Source organism: Orcinus orca, chromosome 5 (genome assembly GCF_937001465.1).
Source record: "Orcinus orca chromosome 5, mOrcOrc1.1, whole genome shotgun sequence".
Taxonomy (NCBI): Eukaryota; Metazoa; Chordata; class Mammalia; order Artiodactyla; family Delphinidae; genus Orcinus; species Orcinus orca.
Window position 1 is genome coordinate 103598939 of NC_064563.1, and position 22161 is coordinate 103621099.

The 22161-nt window shown below is 34.3% G+C and overlaps 1 protein-coding gene across 4 annotated transcripts in view; it reads right to left on the reverse strand.

Moving 5' to 3' along the window:
• Positions 1–208: 208 nt before the first annotated feature.
• Positions 209–22161, reverse strand: part of ARL6 (ADP ribosylation factor like GTPase 6) — a 50873-nt gene continuing 28920 nt past the window's right edge. For 3 of the 4 annotated variants that reach the window (XM_033433354.2, XM_033433355.2, XM_004272628.4), the window contains 4 exons: positions 21969–22063; positions 9494–9623; positions 5733–5788; positions 209–731 (listed from right to left, as the gene is read on the reverse strand). In XM_033433354.2, the coding sequence (XP_033289245.1) occupies positions 706–731; positions 5733–5788; positions 9494–9623; positions 21969–22063 (307 nt within the window). In that variant the 3' untranslated portion in view covers positions 209–705. The other variant, XM_049710082.1, reaches the window with a different exon arrangement.

Below are 22161 nucleotides of genomic sequence, written 5' to 3' on the forward strand. Positions count from 1 at the left end.
TGTTTACCTTGTATCACCATTGCCTAGGACAATGCCAAACTAGTATAGGTACAGAGATGTTTCATTTATTTATTCAGTGTTTTATTCACTGAATAAATAAATTCAGCTTAACTTGGTCTCAGGTAATTTACAAATGTTTGACAGTAAAACACCAAACACCATATTAACACAGCATTATTCTTTTCAGCATATAAAGCACACTAGTTCGTATATTACATTTTATGTTTTATTGATGGTGACATATAGCAAAACTTTAATATATATTAATTACCCATGGTCCCTTATAAATATTTAAAAGTTCTTTTTCACAAGCATAATCATACTACAAAGTCATATCATAAGCTAAGTTTTTAGAAGACAATTAAAAAAATAAAATGCATTAAAGATATCATAAATCAAGATGAGATACTGAGATAACTCTGACTTTACACATTCTAATTACAATCAAATGTAGACCTTTCAAGAAGTTGATAATTCTGGGGAGGGAGCCCTTCAGGAAACATTTAGTTTTTATATAATTAATGGCCAGATTAGCATACCTGAAGTCTTATGTTCTTAAAAACCTCATTCAGAGTCCATAAATGCAAGCAGAAGATTATCAAGTATTCTTAGATGTAAAAACTTTCAAAAAATTTAAAGTATTCAGTTTGCCTTAATATATATTCCTTGAATTGAAAATTGTTGAGGTTTCCAAATACTATCTTTTCATGTCTTCACAGCCTGGATCTGATCTGATAATAAAAACCAAATAAAAAATTATCAGTCTCTACAGGGCAAAACCCATTCTCTAAAGTAATCCAAGACATATCCATGAGAACATGGTAGAAACCTATGTGTACGCTGTTTTCTTTTTAAAAGCACAATTCACACTATAGTTTGTATTTCTGTCATTGTACATGCACCTAATTAAAATCAACTAGTTCTACAAGGCTTGTATTAAAAAAAGCAGTTCCTTGCCTCATCCCCTCTTTCTCCTTTCACAGGCAACTACTTTCAACTCCCTTTTAGGTGATTACCTGTGTATCTCTAAATAATATGCTTTTATTGTTACTTCTTGAAATATCAGTTCCTTCAATGTAATAAGGGGCTTCAGTTCTCACACACTTGTACACTGTTCTTCTGCCACGCTCATCATGTGACCAATACTCCCATTTTCCTAACACAGTGATGTAGTCATCAATAGGATGACTATATGAATGCTATTCACAGCTGAAACGAGTGATATACCCCAGTTACTTTTCCTTTCTTCTACTACATTTTGTTTTCCCTGCAGTTATTAATTGTTCTTCATCCCCAACCCTGCTTTAGTTTTTTTTTAAAAAAATGTACTTAACATTAATTCAATCCCACTACTCTCACACTGTTTCAACCTTTACTATTATGAAGCATAATACACAATCAATTTCACTTTCTTAAAGAACTCTCCCTTAGTCTTGTGTAAAACTATTTAATCTGAACCAGTTGTTCTCCATGTTTGCCCAGTTATTTTCATATGAGATCTTTCATTATCACTCTAGGATCTCCACTATCATCCTAGGGATTCCTTCCCAACTCTCTTGTGCAGATTTTCCTATTTCCCTTATTTTTTTTTTCTTGTTGGTTTATTCTTTTGTTTTTGATCAGTACACCTCAGTGGCTACCTTAGTAAATGGTATAGAAAGTGAACTCTTCAGACTTTACATGGCTGAAGATGTCTTAATCATACAGTTATAATACACTGATACTGCCAGAGAATATTATTTTCTCCTTAGATTCTTCCAGGCATTGCTTCCAAGTGTTGCTGGTGAGAATCTGTTGCTACTTTGTTTCCTTATCCTCTAGATGAAACCTCTTATTTTCTTCTCAGGAAACTTGTAGAATCTTCCTCTGTCTTACAGTGTCGATTTTAATAATGATGCACCTTGGTGTGGGAATATTTTCATCCACTGCATTGGGCTCTCAAGGGGCCTTGCAACTAAAAACTCATCATTTAGTTCTGGAAAATACTGTTTGATGATTTATTTGATGACTTTCTCCCCTCTTTTTTCTCTGTTCTCTCTTTTAGAACTTCTTATTAGGTTATTGAGCCTCCTAAAATGATTCCTTACTCTATCTTTTCTTTCCATTCTTTGTCTTTTTTGCACCTTCTGAGAGACTGTCTCTTTTTTATCTTCTTTTTATTGAGTTTTCCATTTCTACTATTCTATTATTATTTTCCAAGAACTCATTTTTTTTGTTATTTTTCAAGTAGTATTCTTGTCATATTCATGAAAGTAATACATTCTCTCTTATCTCTTTGAAGCTACTCTAATAGTTTTTTGAAATGTTCTCCCTAAATAGTCTTCCTCTAATCTGCTTTTTTTGTTTATGTTCCATAATTCTAATGTTTTGATCTTCAAATACTTGGTGATCTTTTGCTATCTTCTCATATGTATGAGTGAACACTATAAAGCTGATTGGAATTTTGTTACATGTGTGAGGCTTGTCAAAAGTGATCTTCAGTCTAGTGTATCTAGCTAAGCCGTTTTCTTGAGAATTTCTGATGTTAATACCTTTAGGTCTTTTCTCTTAGTCTGGTCTGACTCCTCAAAGTTGACTTGCTATCTCCTACCTATTGCCAGTGTCTTCTAGGAGAAATAGGAGAAGGCAGAAGACGGTTATAACCTTCAGTATGAAACTTTCAGTTACTCCTCATTTTCAGGTCAGCATGCCAACATACAGTTGTGCTTGGTGTTCTCCAGTCCAGGGATACTATTTGACTCTGCAAAGAATGAAACTTCAATCTTCTTTTGGGGCAAGGATGTATAACTGTCTTCTCCTTTCTGTCTCACTTCATCCTTATTTCCAATTTCCATCAATTTCTGAGCCTTTGAGGGGATCTGCAATGTAAATTAGGATGCTTTCCAGCTTTCTCCAGTGCTAGCTTAGAATTCCGCTTTCTCAGGTCTGTTAAGTTATTCAACATTCATCAGATATTTGGCTTCCAAAATCTGGTTGCCATTTTTGTCGCTCCCGTTTTTTTGGGTTAAATGGCTTTAAACAAAAGTCTCTTTACTGTCAGTGAGATCTGAAGAGGGGATGAAACTAAGTGTGTGTTCAATCCTTGGTCTTTCATTGGAATACTCATATGCATAGTTTATAAAATTCTTATATTAAAACCTGGAAGCATTATTAACTTTTCACATACAGATAAAGTGATACAATGAATAAGTTTCATTAGTCACATGAGAGGATTTCATTTTATAAATATCTCTCTTTACCTCTGCAATGGTTTCTGTATATTCTCTGGTGGTTTTAAAAAATATTTCATAGTCTACTCATGGGTTCTTGTCTTTGGCTGTAGTGCATAGGTAATTATTGAGAATCCTTCCAAAAGAGAATGGAATCATGGCACAAAATGTGTCATTTAATGTTTTACCCACAATTTTTCAACCGTAAACTTAAAATAATAAGATTAAATTGGTCCAAAATGAACCACAGGCCTTCTGGTTTATCACGCTAGGAAATTTCAGAATTTTGCAAGGAAAATGAAGAGATATAAGTTCAGAACATCCTTCACAGATTTACAGAAAAACTTTTGGCTAATAAGTTAACAGTTATAGGCACAGACTAGTCTCCTATATTTATTGCTACCTATTTTGCAGTATAGGTTTTCCCCTCTTTTCAAATCCAGAGAGACAAGTTAGGAGCATCAAAAATGTAAACTATTTACTGTTACATAGACATTATGAACAAAGGATCTCCTACTCAAAACCAAACTGATATACTTTTAAATCTACATACTAAGTTTCTTCCTCTACTAAATGGAGAAGTTAGGTAAAAGGGTAAATTTAACAGTTTTTGAGTGCTTTCTTACGGTAGGCACTTTAACACATGCAGTATTTCATTTAATCTGTATGGCAATTTTTGAAATTTTATTTTTTAATTTTACAGATGAAGAAAATTATTTTTATAAGATAATTAGAGACATTAGTTAATAATTAATAAGTAGTGGAATAAATCTGCTAGACTTGAAAGCCCAAGTGCTTTTTACTACTATTCCACGCTGCCCACATAAAATGAGGATACTACTACTTACTTTGCAGAAAATTGTTGTAAAGGTTACATAAAATAATATGGTAACACAAGGGCACAAAAATTTTTCCTATAAAGTATCCTTCTTACAAAGACTTGGGAGGTAAGATGCAAAGATAATGGATCACAAAAGTCAAAGACACAAAAATTAGGTAAGACCAGAGTTGGCAAGTGGCACTGTGATGTTGGATCGTTACTGACACCTAGTGGCCTCATTGTTACAGACAAAATACCCCCCCCCCCAAAAAAAAGAGATCTACAATTTAAAATTCAGATGACCATCAACCTATTTTCAGTAAGTTACTGTGCTTTGAATTACTATATTATGAGCAATTGTGGTGTTTCCATCCATGCTATATCTCCACTGTGAACAATAATAAGCACTTGTAAAATAAGAAGTAAAGGCTGAAAATATGCTTCTAGTGTCTTCTCTATAATGTTCCTCTGTAACCTATCTGTTTTATGTGGGAATCAGTCCCAGAGTGGTCACTTTGACCACTTCTTTGCACAGTCTAGGAAATGAAGTTGGTGTGTTCACAGAAAAATCCCACTAGCTCTTCTGAGAACTACTAGAGGTTCTCAGTTAAGTTTCACTTAATTGTAAAATATAACTAGAAGGTTCTTTGCAGTTTAATGGTAAATGTCATGATGACAACACGAAAGAGAAAAAAATACAATGGTCTGTGCAGTTACCTAAAACACCACATTTTACTAGTAACACATAGAAATATTTATCAGAAGTACATTTAGTACTTTGAACCAAAGAAATACTATGTCTCTTTATGTATGGACAAGCAGGCTACTCTTAGATCCACTATGACATACAGAAGAGAAAAAAACCCCACAAATAACTGGAATTGAGAGGGTTGTGTAGAAGAAATTAAATTTATAGCCAAAAGACTACGGCTAGAATTTATAATCTCTTGTTATTTCACCCTTGTTCAGGGCAGGGAGATTCTAATAGAAATCATCCTCAATTGTCTTGCTCAAAAATGGAAATTTTTTGGCCTGATCTTCAAGGGTCCTGTAATAAGAAGGACCTATAGAACTTGGTTTCATTCACATTCACATTTTGTTGCTCTCTGTGGGTCACTGTGCTTCAATCCATTCCTGTGTCTAGTAGACAATGTAACCTTAGGAAAAATGATATATCTTAATTTATGATAGCTATTGTGATGAATAACAAATAGAACTGTGATTACAAAACATTAATAGAATACCAGCATATATAATACTAAATATGAGTATTAAAAGTTGTAAAAACACGCCATGAATAAATGGAGCTACATATGGTGTATAGCATGATTCTTGAACGATACATGCCATGAAGATTTATTTTTAGTTATTGACAGTAAGGTCTAAAATTTGTCCCAAACTTCAAATGTGCTTCTATTACTAGATCTGACGGAAATTTGTTGCCATAAATTAAAATTATTTTCTAGAGATGTCATGCATGTTGATGTAAGCACTTTATTTAAATAAATCCTTTACAAAAATGTAATTGAAGTAAATGGAGCAAAGTATTGGATACTCACTGTATTGTTTTTTCTGATCGCAGAAATAAATGGAAACAAGAGGAAGAAAGGCAGTGATATAACAAAAATAAAATGTAAAGAAGGAAAGAAAACTTGAATGGAAGGGAAATAAAGGCTGAAGATGCACAGTATTTTGTGATGTACCTTGAAGCCAGTCTACACCTTCTTGTAATCCTTCTCCTTTTATGGCATCACTAGCACTGCAATAAAATCCGTAAAAAAAATCCATTTCATTACATCATGAAACTACAAGAATAAATACTTACAATTTTGCCATATAGCAAATTAATATATTCTACTAACATATCTGAGCAAAACTGGCTAAGCACTGAAACTGAATATATACAGGATATAAAAGTCTAAGTGTTCAGGAGCAAGACATGAGAAAATTATTCATAATTTATATGGACATTTGGAAAAGTGTATCACTAAAAAGTTACTATTCTAGGAATATTACTCAGACTGGCATTAATGAAACATACACTTTGAGTTATTGTCCCAGTAGCAGAAAAGCGTTATAGAATACACCACCCTACCAGCCCCAATGATTCAACAGCATTTATTTATTAGAAATGCTATACTTCGGTTGTAATTTAGCCATAGGATGGAGTGACTTTATTTGACATGAAGTTTGATATCTAAAAGGCATAAACCTGTAATTGTAACTTTGGTAAACTAGTAGAATAAAAAAATTCCAGGAGATTTCAACCACAGTTTTTTATTTATTGGCTTCAAAAACCTGGATAGGTTGTTTAACTCTTCTGCCTTCAGTTTCTGCCTCTGTAAACTGGGGGAATATCACCATTGGCCTCAGGTGATTATTGTAAGAATTAAATATTTGAGATATGGATATAAAACACTGAACACAGGGTCTTTTCATTGTCTTTCCATTCTTGAGAGTAAACCTAAATCCTTACTGTGACATTATTTTATAAATAATAAAAACTTATATAAACTAAAATAATAAAATGCAGAAGATTTTTAGGGTATCAAATAATCCTTTTCAAAGACACAGACTAATAGCTTCTCATAACATGTTACTGATATAGTTATTTCTTTTCAAAATATAATCGTATAATAACAATTAGTATACGTAATTAGATTTTCTGAATGATTAGGGTTCCTTTTAGTGTGCTGAAGCATGATTTTAAAATGTACTCAATTACCTTAAAGCTGTTAATTGGATTCTAATCAAAACAGAAATTACTTCCAAGGAATTACTTGTTAGACTAAGAATATGACTTATCATAAAATTATTTTAAAATAGGAAGACAGAAACAAACAGCATAAGATACACAATTATTCAAAGCAAACTATGGATTACCTATATTAATGGCAAAACATCAGTAACTGAAATACTTATATCAAGTAAGATCAATGTATTGATTTTATCACAAACTTCTAGTCCCAAACAAGAGTACAGTACCATGAAGAAATCCTTCCCCGTTGGTGGAGGTGTCACTACCCCACTAAAAACCCTGCATCTTTTCCTAATAATTCCCAAATGTTTAAATCCTACCTTTCCTTTCAAATAAATCATAAGACTTGTACTTGGAATAAAAGCCAAAGTCTTTACCATTTCCTACAAGGCCCTATGTGACATGGCCCCTGGTTATTTCTCAGTGGCCTCATCTACAATTTCCCCCTAGATCTCTGTTCCAGCCAGCATGGACTTCTTGCTGTTCCTAGAAAACACCGGGCACATTCTCATCCAAGAGCCTTTTCACTTGCTGGCCTCTCTATCTGGAAAGTTATTCCTCTAAACCTTTGTGTGAACTGCTCCCTGACTTCAATTAGATCTCAGAGAGGGACCACATTCATTATTCTTTCTCTTACTATTCTACTTCATTTTTTTTCATCCTCCCAACTGACATTTTATACATCTATTTACCTGTTTTATTATCTGTCTCCCTCACAAGATAGTAAAAAAGCAAATACGTACATATATCACACCAGGGACTTAGTCAAAGAACACACTGGAAGAACAATAACATAATCAGACCTGAAAATCAGAGTTGACTATATGTTTAGTACACTGGTCAAAAATAAACCAAAAAATTTTTCCTTTAATTTTCCAGACTATATTTCTCTATGAGCTCTTCTTTACTGACCAAATTTACTTGTATCTAAGACAAGAGAGATGCAATATTTTATCTCTGCATCACTGAGTGCTACTTTCTTTCTCTAAAATTAATGGATAAATGTATTTTTAATTTCATACATGCTTTAAAAACATTGCAAAAGATAAAAACAAACTTAACAAATGAAACACTAATTGGAACTTAGTGAGATGTCCAGTTTGAATTAAGGAGAAGTCAAAATTTTAGATAAATTCAAAAGAAAAACTTGGTATCTTCTATAAGTTGTGTAATATAGAAACTGGCAATATGTTATAAGTCCATATCCTTTTAGCATCAGGTATTACTTTTTTCTCTCACTAAAAAATATTCAGGTGTCACAATAAATCTGTTAAAATTCAATTACTAATTATTTTAAGTAGAAAGAGATTTTTCCATTTGTAAAATTAATTTCTACTTCGAAATTAAGAGGACTGCATCTTTTACTAATTAGACCTATGTTTTGAATGTTGTACTTTCTATCAAAGCAATCACAACACTTAATGCAAAAATTAAAAATTATTCTACTTCAGATGTTATCAATTTAAGTATGATACACAAAAATACAAAGGTTCTATCTCAAGATATTTCTCTACCCCAAGTCCCTCCTTTCTTCACCAACCAAATACCACAAAACCTCAAATTCCAACTCAAGAATCATTTAGTAAACACTGACTTTTCCTCTGATTTCCAAAGTAAGGAGGGTTTTACTTGAGATATGAAGCCTTGGGTACAGAAAAGTTTCAAGGGCTTTCTCAAGCTCTTCTCTTTTCAGCACCAAGGTTAGCTCTTAAAGTTCTTCTCTGAGCTCTACCACTTCCTTGTTTTGTGTTCAGCCTTGCTCTATAGATATCTTCTTATAAAAAGGGGAAAAATGGCAAGAGAAGGATATCTTCCAGCATGGAGAGGTAAGCAGGTGGTTAGAAGGAAGGTTAATTTAACATAAGGTAGTGGTAGGCTTTAAAATACTAATATATAACTTCTGGTTATCCTTGTTGGAATATTTGGTAGAAAGGCACACTGGAGTTAAATATATTAGTAAGAAACTGCTTTCCAAATAAACAACGTATAATAATTTCAGACACTAATTATTTAAGAGTTCAACCTTATTAGTATGTCCAAATAATATTAATTTTTGCATTTCTATTTATTCATATCAACAAATACTTATTGTGTATCTACTAAGTAGCAGGTACCATTACTATTCTGGGGGTTACAGAGTAAACAAAATCAATGAAATCCCAGCTCTCATGGTACTAATGCACTAGTGTAGGAAGACAGACTATAAAACAAAAAATAAAAGAAGAAGGGGTCATATGGAAATACAAAAGTAAAGCAAAGTAAGGAAAAAACAAGAGATGGGGGTAAGGTATAGTGATGTTTCAGAGTTATTAAGAGAGGTCTCTTTCCTGAAGGAAGTGCAATAACAAGCAGGAAAATTATTTTAAAGAATGATTCCGACAATGGGAGTAACAAGTACAAGCACCCTGAGGTGGGACTGTGGTTGGCTGATTCAATGTGCAGAAGGATATCAGTGTGGCTGAACTTGGGTGAGTAAGTGGGTTGTTTAAGTTGTTCTTTTAAAGAGTTGTTTTTATTTGTCTATCCCTGAAAAGATTTGAAAAGGTTTTAACAGTAATATATTAATGAATACCTGCAAGCCACGATTCTATAAAACAAAATCTTTACCTTACATCCTACCACTTATAAAGTGAGCTTGGAAAAAACCCTTAAAGTTTGGAGATTTTTTTCAGAATGATAAAATGAAAAGTAAATATAAAACTTTACCAAATATGCCATGGTTTATCTTTGATGTTCTCTAAACACAGCAATTGAGACACTTTTACAGATGTCACTGCATCTCTAAGATCCATTTTGTTCGCAAAGAATAAAATTGGTATTCGGCGGTGCTTAATATCTAAAAGAGAAAATAAGGCTATCATCACATTTCCAGCTTTTTGGGTTACTTTCTCCCAAATCCTTAAAACTGTAATCCAATGAAATTGTTTTCCAATCATTTCTTCCCATATCACACATACATAAACATTTAAAGACATATACTGTGAAGCATGTATTTGAGTGACAGGAGAATTTTAAAAATACCTCTTCTTAAGATTATCTGCCCTCTGGTTGGAACTGTAAACTAAAGATGGATGAGGTGGGAGTGGGGGGCTCATTAAACAGTTACTGAACAGCACCTAGAAAAGGGTCAAACATTTTGGGTTTCATTTTTACTGTCAACAAAAGAAGAGGTCAACTTCAAACAGAAGTAGGAGTATAAAATGGATCCTGGTTTTATATTTTAGTTGCAGCATTATAAGTAACCTAGATACTTTAACAAGATGTTTTTACCTTGTTACAATTTTGGGAGCATTTTTTTTTACTTTTGAATACATAATACATTTAAATAGTTCAAAATTCAGAAGAGACAAAATTGTATGCAGCAAAAGAATCTCCTCCCTCCCACCTTTGTCCTAGTCCATACACCTGTCCTCCCTACAAGAGGCAACCCATATCATCATCTGTTTCTTGGCATCCTGGCATCTTTTTATGAATATTTTACATATTTGAAAACAATTATTATATATTATTCTTACAGCAGACTATTCTCATTATTTTACACCTTTTGCTTTTCACTTAATTTCATAGCTTGGAGATTATCCCATATCAGTACATACAGAGAGCAGTTTCATCATTATTTTAACAGTTGTGAATGTCCTGTCTTTCAGTACTACGTACCATAATTTATGTATCTAGTACCCAACTGAAATATATTTGTATTGTTGCCAATATTTACAACTATAAGCAATGTTATAATGAATAAACTTGTACATACAAAAATTTGTACAGGGGCCAGAACATCTATAGGATAAATCTGAGAAGTGGAGTTGCTGGGTCAAAGGATATGTAAATTTCTAATTTAAAAATTCTCCCATAGTTTCTTCCACTGTTGTTATAGTATAATTTTTATATTTAAATATTTAGTCCAGCTGGAATTTATCCTGGAGCAGAGAATTTCAGAGTAGATAAAACAGTAAGATATGAAGTAAGATATGAAGTTTACAAGAAGCACACTTTGAACATAAGGACACAAACAAGTTGAAAGTAAAAGGCTTGCAAAACATATTATGCGTATGCTTAGGTGTAAGAGAGCTGGCATGGCTACACCAATATTAGACAAAGTAGTATTCAATATCCAAAGGGTATTAGCAAAGAAAAAGAAAGGCATTTAAAAATTATAAAAAGGTGAGTCAATCAAGAAAACAAAACAATTTTAAGTGTGTATCTAAGAGACAAGCTTCCAAATACATAAAGCAAAATTTGAGAGTATTAAAGGGAAATCAAATAAATTCACAATCATAGTGGACACTTCAACACCCCTCTTTTAGAAATTGATAGACAAGTAGACAAAAAAAAAAATCAGTAAGATTGTGGGAGATGTGTGATTGTTTTCCACAGGACTGAATGAGGAAGCAACTTTGGGTGGCATCTGTGGGAGGAAAAGGCTCCCTGTCCACACCCCCTGACATCTGATGCCTGGCTGTGCTGCTGCTTGTCCCAGATGATTATCTTAAACCGCAGCACAGAGCCTTCATTTCCCGGACTGTCCCCAGGCAGTTTATTCTCTACTCTCTCAGGTGCAAAATGGAGTTCACTTCCTCTCATGGGCACACCAAAATCACAACTGTTTGCAGAATAGCCATCAATGAAAAAGACCAGAATATATCAGAAAGGATATTCTACAACTAAATACATAAAGAAGGAATCACAATACGATGGGTAGGAGGGGTGGAGTAGAGATATAATCGAATCCCATACCCCTGGGTAGGCGAGGCACAAATGAGTGAATAATTATAACTGCAGAGGTTCTCCCAAAGGAGGGACAGATCTGAGCCCCATGCTAGGCACCTGAGCCCAGGGGTCCTGCACTGGGAAGATGAATCCCCAGAGCATTTGTCTTCGGAGGCCAGCAGGGCTCACTTTTGGAAGACCCAGAGAACTGGGAGAAATAGAGACTTCACTCTTAAAGGGTGCACACAAACTCTCATGGGCTTCAGGACTCTGGGCAGAAGCAGTAATTTGATAGGAACCTGGGTCAGACCTACTTGCTGATCTTGGAGAGGTAAAGCTCACCCTGGGGACAAAGACACCGGAGGCAGCCACTTCGGGGAACTTGTTGTACCACGTGGACACTGGTGCCAGTAAGCTCATTTTGGAATCCTTCTCTAGCTTATCTCAGCCTTGCCCTGCCCAGACCCTGCTCTGGGACTGGCTGGGCCCTGGCCCTGCCCACTAGTGGGTGAACACAAGCTTCAAGACACCCTGGGCCCCATACCCAACTGTGTCAGGAACCGGCCCCACCCACCAGCGATTCAACACCTGCTATGGGATCCCTGGGCCCTGCAACCAGAACCCAGGACTTGGCTCTTCCTGCCAGTAGGCCAGCACTAGCTCCAGGATGTGGCTTCAGCCACCAGTGGGCAGGCAACAGCCCCAGGATCTCCTGGACCCTGACTCCACCCACCAGTAAACCAGCTGTAGCCCTAGGGCCTCTTGAGTTTATGCAGTCAGCTACCTCGAGAGCTGATCCTGCCAACCAGTGGCCATCAGCCTCCACACAAAGCAGGACCTGGCAACCAATGAACCAGGAGCCAACCAGGCCTACGAAACTACCCACACAGTTAGCCCGACACAACAGAAGGACCCATACAGCCTCATAGAGGGGGAACCCTGAAGCATATAGCTCTGGTGACAAGAGAGGAGCGTACTGTTGAGACATAAGACATCTCTTACAAAAGGCCACTTCTTCAAGGTTGGTGAATATAACCAACCTATCAGATACACAAAAATAAAAACAGAAAGTTAGGGAAAATGAAGTGACAGAACCACATGTTCCAAACAAAAGAACAAAATAAAACTCCAAAAGAAGAACTAACTGAAGTGGAGCAAGGAAGTCTACTTGAGAAGGAGCTTAGGGTAGTGATCATAAAGATGATCAAAGAACTCAGAAGAAGAATGGATGCACAGAGAGAGAAATTAGAAGTTTTTAACGAAGAGTTACAAAATATAGAGAACAACCAGAGATGAAGAATACAATAACTGAAATGAAAAATACACTAGAAGGAATCAATGGTAGACTAAATGATACAGAGGAACAGATCAGCGACCTGGAAGACAGAGTAGTGGAAACCACTGATGTGGAACAGAAAAAAGAAAACAGAATGAAAAAACATGAGAACAGTTTAAGAGACCTCTGTGACAACATCAAGCACACTAACATTTGCATTATGAGGGTACCAGAAAAAGAAGAGATAGAGAAAAGGCCTAAGAACATATTTGAAGGCCTAATAGCTGAAAAACTTCCCTAACCTGGGAAAGGAAACAGACATCCAAGTCTAGGAAATACAAAGTTCCATACATGACTAACTCAAAGAGGAGCACATCAAGACATTGTAATTAAAATGGCAAAAATTAAAGATAAAGAGAGAATATTAAAAGCAGCAAGAGACAAGCAATGAGTAACATACAGCAGAGGTCCCATAGGGCTATCAGCTGACTTTTCAGCAGAAACTCTGAAGGCTAGAAAGGAGTGGCAGGATATATTTAAAGTGATAAGGTGAAAGACCTACAACCAAGAATATTCCACCCTGTAAAGTTCTCATTCAGATCTGATGGAGAAATCAAAAGTTTCACAAACAAGCAAAAGCTAAAAGAGTTCAGCACCACCAAAACAGCTTTACAAGAAATATTAAAGGAACTTCCCTAAGTGAACAAGAAAAAGACACAATGAGAAAGATGAAAAGCATGAACGGAAAAAGCTCATCAGTAAAGGCAAATGTATAGCAAAGATAAGAAACCATCTATGCACAAAGGTAGTAGAAGGTTAAAAGACAAAAGTAGTAAAATCATCTATATCCTCAATAAGCAGTTAAGGGATACACAAAACAATTAGATGCAAAATATGATATCAACAACAGTAATCACGAGGGGAGGAGAGTACAAATGCAGGCTTGTTAAAATGCATTTGAAAGTAAGATATCAGCAACTTAAAACAAATATACATATATGCATATACATACATACATATATACCTCATGATAACCACAAACCCAAAATCTATAATAGATATACACCCAAAAAAAGAAAAGGAGTCTAAATATAACATTAAGAGAGTCATCAAATCACAAGAGAACAAAAGAAGAAAGGAACAAAAAAGAGATATGAAAATAACCTAAAACAATGAATAAAATGTCAATAAGAACATATATTATCAATAATTACTTTAAATGCAAATGACTTAAGTGCTCCACTCAAAAGACATAGAATGGCTGAATGGATACAAAAAGAAGACCTGTACATATGCTGCCTACAAGAGACTTACTTCAGAGCTAAAGGCACACACAGGCTGAAAGTGAGGGAATGGAAAAACGTATTCCATACAAAAATGGAAATCAAAACAAAGCAAGGAAAGCAATATTTATATCAGACAAAATAGACTTCAAAATGAAGACTGTTATAAGAGACAAAGAAGGACATTACATAATGATCAAGGAATCAATCCAAGGAGATATAACAATTGTAAATATGTATGCACCCGACATAGAAGCAGTTAAATACATAAAGCAAATATTGACAGATGTAAATATAGAAACTGACAGTAACACAATAATAGTAGGGGTCTTTAAGTGCCCCTTCCATCAATGGACAGATCATTCAGAAAGAAAGTCAATACGGAAACACTAGCCTTAAAAGACACATTAGATCAATGGACTTAATACATATATACACGACATTCCACCCAAAAGCAGGAGAATACACATTCTTTTCAAGTACACAAGAAATATTCTCCAGGATAAATCACATGTTAGGCCTCAGTAAATTTATGAAAACTTAAATCATATCTAGCATATTTTCCAACTACAATGTTATGAGACTAGAAATCACTACAAGAAAAAAAAATTGCAAAAAACAGAAACACATGGAGGCTAAACAATATGCTACCACCCAACTGATGGATCACTGAAGGAATCAAAGAGGAAATCAAAAAATACCTGGAGACAAATGAAAATGAAAACACAAGGATCCAAAATCTACATGACACAACAAAAGCAGTTCTAACAGGTAAGTTTATATTGATACAAGCTTACCTCAGGAAACAAGAAAAATCTCAAATAAACAACCTAACCTACCACCTAAAAGAATTAGAAAAAGAAGAACAAAGCTGAAAGTTAGCAGAAGGAAGGAAATAGTAAAGATCAGAGCAGACATAAATGAAATAGAGACTAAAAAGGCAACAGAAAAGATCAATGAAACTAAAAGTTAGTTCTTTGAAAGATAAACAAAATTGATTCACCTTTAGCCAGATGCATTAAGAAAAAAATGAAGAGGGCCCAAATCAATAAAATAAGAAATGAAAAAGGAGAAGTTAAAACCAACACCATAGAAATACAAAGGATCATAAGAGACTACCATGAGCAACTATATGCCAATAAAATGGATAACCTGGAAAAACTGGACAAATTTCTAGAAATGTACAGTCTCCCAAGACTGAGCCAAGAAGAAATAGAAAATATAAACAGACCAATTACCAGTAATAAAATTGAGTCAGTAGTAAAAAAAAAAAAAAAAAAATCCCAACAAATATAAATCTAGGACCAGGTGGCTTCACAGGTGAACTTTATCAAATATTTAGAGATGAATTAACACCAATCTTTCTCAAACTATTCCAAAATGTGCAGAGGAAGGAACGCTTCCGAACTCATTCTATGAGGTTAGCACCACCCTAATACCAAAACCAGACAAAGATATCACACACACGCGTGCACACACACACACACAAAATTACAGGCCAATATCACTGACGAACATACATGCAAAAGTCCTCAACAAAATATTAGCAAACTAATGCAACAATACATCAAAAGAATCATGATCAAGTGGGATTCAACCCAGGGATGAAAGGAATTTTCAATACCAACAAATCAATCATTGTGATACACCACATTAACAAGTTCAAGAATAAAAACCATATGATCATCTCAATAGATACAGAAAAAGCTTTGAAATAAATTCAGTATTCATTAATGATTATAAAACTCTCTAGAGGGTGGGTACAGAGGGAACATACCTCAACATAATAAAGGCCACATATGACAAGTCCACATCTAACATCATATTCAATGGTGAAAAGCTGACAGCATTTCCTCTAAGATCAAGAACAAGACAAGGATGCCCACTCTCACCAATTTCATACAAAACAGTTTTGGAAGTCCTAGCAACAGTAGTCAGACAAGAAAAAGAAATAAAAGGAATCCAAATTGGAAAGGAAGAAGTAAAACTATCACAAGGATCTGTTTGCAGATGGCATGATCCTATACATAGAAAATCCCAAAGATGCACCCCCAAAACTACCAGAGCTCATCAGTGAATTCAGTAAATTTTCAGGATACAAAATTAATATAAAGAAATCTGTTGCATTTCTATACACTAACAACGAACTATCAGAAAGAGAAAACAAGGAAACAATTCCATTTACAATTGCATCAAAAAGAATAAAATATCTATGAATAAACCTACCTAAGGAGGTAAAAGACCTATACTCAGAAAACTATAACACACTGATGAAAGAAACTGAAGATAACTTAAACAGGTGAAAAGATACACTGTATTCATGGATTGCAAGAATTAATATTGTTAAAATGACCATAATACCCAAGACAAAATACAGATTCAGTGCAATCCCTGTCAAAATACCAATGGCATTTTTCACAGAACTAGAACAAATAATTTAAAAATTTGTATGGAAACACAGAAGACCCTGAATAGTCAACACAATCTTGGGAAAGAAGAACAGAACTGGAGGAGTCATGATCCCTGATTTCAGACTATACTGCAAAGCTACAATAATCAGAACAGTATAGTACTGGCAAAAAAACAGACACATGGATCAGTGGAAGGATCCACTGATCCTTGTGATACACCACATTAGGACAGAGTGCCCAGAAATAAACACATGCACTTATGGTCATTTAATCTAAAACACAGGAGGCAAGAATATACAACGGAGAAAAGACAGTCTGTTCAATAAGTGGTTCTGGGAAAACTGGACAGCTACATGTAAAAGAATGAAATTAGAACATTCTCTAACACTATATCTAAAAATAAACTCAAAATTGATTAAAGCCTACCTGAAATCATAAAACTCTTAGAAGAGAAAACAGGCAGAACACTCTTTGACATAAATTGTAGCAATATTTTTTTGGATCTGTCTCCTAAATCAAAGGAAATAAAAGCAAAACTAAACAAGTGGGACCTAATTAAAGTTAAGAGCTTTTGCACAACAAAGGAAACCAGTGACAAAAATGAAAAGACAACCTACTGAATGGCAGAACTTATTTGCAAATGATATGACCAATAGGGGTTAATATCCAAACTATATGAACAGCTCATACAACTCAACATCAAAATAACAAACAACCCAATTAAAAAATGGTCAGAAGATTGAACAGACATTTTTCCAAAGAAGATATACAGCTCACCAACAGGTACATGAAAAGATGCTCAACATCATTAATTATCTGAGAAATGCAAATTAAAACTGCAATGAGATATCACCTCACATCTGTCAGAATGGCTATCATCAAAAAGAACACAAATAACAAATGTTGGTGTGGATGTAGAGGAAAGGAAACCCTTGTACACTGCCGGTTGGAATGTAAATTGGTGCAGCCACTATGGAAAACAGTATGGAGGTTTTTCAGAAAACTAAAAATAGAACTGTCATATGAGTCAGCAATTCCACTCTTGGGTATTTATCAAAAAAAAAACCCCAAACACTAATTCGAAATGATATATGCACCCTAGTGTTCATAGTTGTCAAGATATGAAAGCAACCTATGTGTCCATCAGCAGATGAATGGATAAAGAAGATGTGGTACGTATATACAATGGCATACTACTCAGCCATGAAAAAGAATTAAATATCACCATTTGCAACATGGATGGACTTGAAGGGTATTACGCTGAGTGAAATAAGTCAGACAGAGAAAGGCAAATACTGTATGATATCACTTATATGTGGAATCTAAAAAATATGACAAGCTAGTGAATATAACATAAAAGGAACAGACTCGCAGATGTAGGGCACAAACTAGTGGTCACCACTCAGGAGAGGGAAGGGTGGAGGAGCAAGGTAGGGGTAGGAGATTAAGAGGTTCAAACTACTATGTATAAAATAAATGAGCTACAAGAATATATTGTACAACACAGGGAATACAACCAATATTTTATATTAACTATAAATGGAACATAACTTTAATATATTGTGAATCACTATGCTGTACACCTGAAACTTATATGATATTGTATTAACACATCAACTATACCTCAATAAAGAAAGGATGTGGTAGAAATGAATAACACTATCAACTGACATTTATAGAACTCTTCAGCCAAGAACAGCAAGATATACATTCTACGTAATTGCAGATGGAACATTCACCACACTCAATCGTATATGTTAGGCCATATATTTCTAAGAATAAAAATCATGCAGAATAGGTTCTTTGATCACATGGAATTAAATCAGAAACCAATCACAAAAATATACCTAGAAAATTCCCAAATATTTGGGAAATTAAATAATAATACACTACTAAATAATCCAAGCATCAAAGAAGAATTTACAAGGTTAAGCCTGGAAAATACTTTGAGCCAAATAATAAAGAAAAGAAATATATCAAAATTTGTGAGATATAGCTAAATACTCAGAAAATATGTATTACTTTAAATGCTTTTACTATAAAACAAAGGTGTAAAATGCTTTATTAGAAAAGAAAGGTGTAAAATCAACAATTTCCACTTACATCTGAAAAAGATTCAATTTAAATACAGAAAGTTCATAATAAAAACGGAAGTTCTTAATAAAAAGAGAGCAGAAATTAATGAAGTTTAAAAAAGACACACCCACAGAGGAAAATACCAAAACCTAAAGCTGGTTCTTGGAAAATTAATAAAACCATAAACTCTTTAAAAGATGGAGCAAGAAAAACGGGAGGAAACATAAATTGCCAATATTAGAAATGAAAGAAGATATGTATATCATACAGGTCTTACAGACATTAAAATGATAATGAGAGGATGTTACAAACAATTTTATGCCAATAAATTTCACAACTTAGATAAATTAACAAATTAACAAATTCAGTCACAAATTACCGAAAGTGACGCAAGAAGAAATACAGAACTTTAATAGCCTTACATCATTTAAAGAAACTGAATTTATAATTCATGCCCCCAACATACACACAAAATCCTGACCCAGATGGCTTCATTGGTAGATTCTATTTTAATGTTTATGTAAGAAATAATATCAATTCTACACAAATCCAAAAGATAAAAAAATAGAGGAGGAGTAAATACTCTTCAAGTCATTTTATGAGGTCTCTACAGCCCTAATACAAAATCGGGGGGGGGGGCATTGCAAGATAGGAAATGACAAAATGGAATGCATTATGCTAAGTGAAATAAGTCAGAGAAAGACAAATATCATATGATCTCACTTACATGTGGAATCTGAAGAAAACAAAACACAACAAACCGATAGATGCAGAGAAGAAACTGGCTGTTGTCAGAGGCGGCTGGGGTGGAGGGAGCTTGAGATGGGTGAAAGGGTCCAAAAAACACAAACTTCCAGTCATCAAATAATTCATGAGATGTAATGTATAGCATGGTGACTACAGTTAGTAATACTGTATTGTGTATTTGAAAGTTGCTAAGAACAGATCTTAAAAGTTCTCATCCCATGAAAAAAACCCTATGTGTTGTAAAAAAAAAAAAAAATGTTAACTAGACTTATTATAGTGATCATTTCATAATACAGTTGACCCTGGCACAATGTGGAGGTGGGGCTCCGAACCCTGCACAGTCAAAAATCTGTGAATAACTTCGTTGCCGACCCTCTGTATCTGCGGTTCCACATTCGTGGATTCAATCAACTTCGAATCATGTAGTACTACTGTAGCATTATTTGAAAAAAATCTGCATATAAGCGAACCTGTGCAGTTCAAACCCCAGTTGTTCAAGGAGCTAACTGTATATACAAATATCAAATCATTATGCTGAATAACTGAAACTGATATAATATTATATGTGAATTATATCTCAAAAATATGTTCACACCAGCTTTATTCATAATTGCCCTGAACTAGAAACAGCCCAGATATTAATCAACAAGAGACTGGATAAGCAAACTGTGGTATATTCATATAATAGAATATTACAAAGCAAGCAAAAGGAGTAAACAAGTGATACAACAACATGGGTGCCTCCCCAAAACATTATGCTGAATGAAAAAACCTAGGCACAAAAATGTATGTCCCTTTCTCCTCATTTATATGAAATTGTAGAATAGGCAAAATTCTGGGGATCAAAATCAGATTAGTAGTTCCTCTGTTTCCAGGTGTGGGGTGTTGATTGGAAAGGGGCATGAAGGAACTTTTTGAGGTGATGAAAATGTTCTGTTTCTTGATTGGGAATGTAGTTACATGAGTGTATGCATTTGTCAAAATTACAGAACTATATACTTAAGATCTGAGCATTTCACTGTATTACAACTTATACTTCAATTTTAAAAAAACCTTCATATACGTTTCAGCTGAGAAATTCCTCCTTTGGGAATCTAACGGTAAAATAAATGCATCAGTAAGTACATAAAGATACATGGACAAGGCTTCAGTTGAGGAAACCAAGGTTCCCACGGTATTTAAAGCAGATTTTGCAGGAACTATTTCATTTTTTGGTCAACGTCAAAACACTTTTGGGGGAGAAAGTGGAAATATTAACAAAAAAGGGAATGTAGAATCAAGTGCCTTCTCAACCCAGATAAAAGACTAAGTTTTTAAAAGTGAAAAAGTCACATAAAAAGTACAGGCTGGATAATTTCCCCCCCAAATACTTGCATAAACTTGAGGTTGTCCAATAAAAATACCAAAGATATTATGGTTAAGCAGCAAGAATTGTTAGAAGTCCTTTTCTAAAACCACAGGTACAAAGGCCACTTAAAATGTTTTTCCATGAGTAAGGCTAAAAATGTAGAATTTCACAATACTACTGGAAAACTTACTGTGGGAAAAAAAAGAATATCTAGCAACAGGTGAATGACTGAATAAACTATGGTACATTCACAGTATGGCATATTAGGCATCATTAAAAAGAATAATTATATATATGCAATTTGACTTGAAAGGATTTCCATCATGCAGTGTTATTTGAGAAGAGGAAGATGCAGAAGAGTGTACAGAAAATGATCCCGTCTAGTAAATAACGATGACAATTCTCATAGCGCCCAACCCTGTACAGTTTGCCCTCTGTATCCGTGGACTCCACACCCACAAATTCGACCAACTGTGAATGGAAAATACGCCAGGAAAAAATTACAGAAAGTTTCCAAAAGCAAAACTTGAATTTACCATGCACTGGCATTATTTACATAGTATTTATATTTTCTTAGGTATTATGAGCAATCTAGAGATTATTTAAAGTATGTGGGAGGATGCGCATAGATTCTATGCAAATACTACACCATTTTATATAAGGGACATGAGCAACCACAGTTTTTGGTATCCTTGGGGATCCTAGAACCAATCTCCCATAGGTACCAAGGGCGACTATATGTATCTTTGGTACCTGTATATGTTTGTGTATGTATATATGATATGAAATATAGATAAAGGTATGAAAGTAAAAGTACCAAATTGTTAATACTGATATCTTCAAAGAGGGCTGGGAGTAGTTTAAAAACAGAAAAGATCTGTTTTAAAAGAATTCCCACAATAAATATCTAAGAAATGCTGTGATCACACACATACACACACACACACACACACACACACACACACGTAAAAAGATGGTAACCAAAAAAATTTTAATGTGTTGAAACATCGATTTTTACTTTCTTCCTTATTCTTTGTCCATCCACATATTTTGCTATTGACACATTACTTATATAATCAGAAAAAAAGGGCATTTTCATTTTCAGGGAAATAAAAACATTGCAAAAAGCTTTGAAATTTAAAAAATATATGGTACTGCAAGTAAAGATATTGTTAATTCTGCATAATTAATATGTTTTAAAATTCAAAAATTTTAAATAAAAGATCACACAGCGTAAACAACACGTTTTGCTTACACCAAAGAACAAAACATCATACATAAACAGACTCCAAAGCACAGACATCACAGACTGAAAGACACACACATGTACCTGGATGATTCAGAAGAGTATCAAGTTCTTCTTTGGCCACAACCATTCTTAATCTATCACTACTATCAATGACAAAAATAATGGCTTGTCCTTCTCTGTATAATATAAAGAATGAGAAATATTAAAGATAAACTTGAACATTTTTCTATGTTTACTCTCCATTTGCAATTACTAACCTGTGTATTATGTCTTC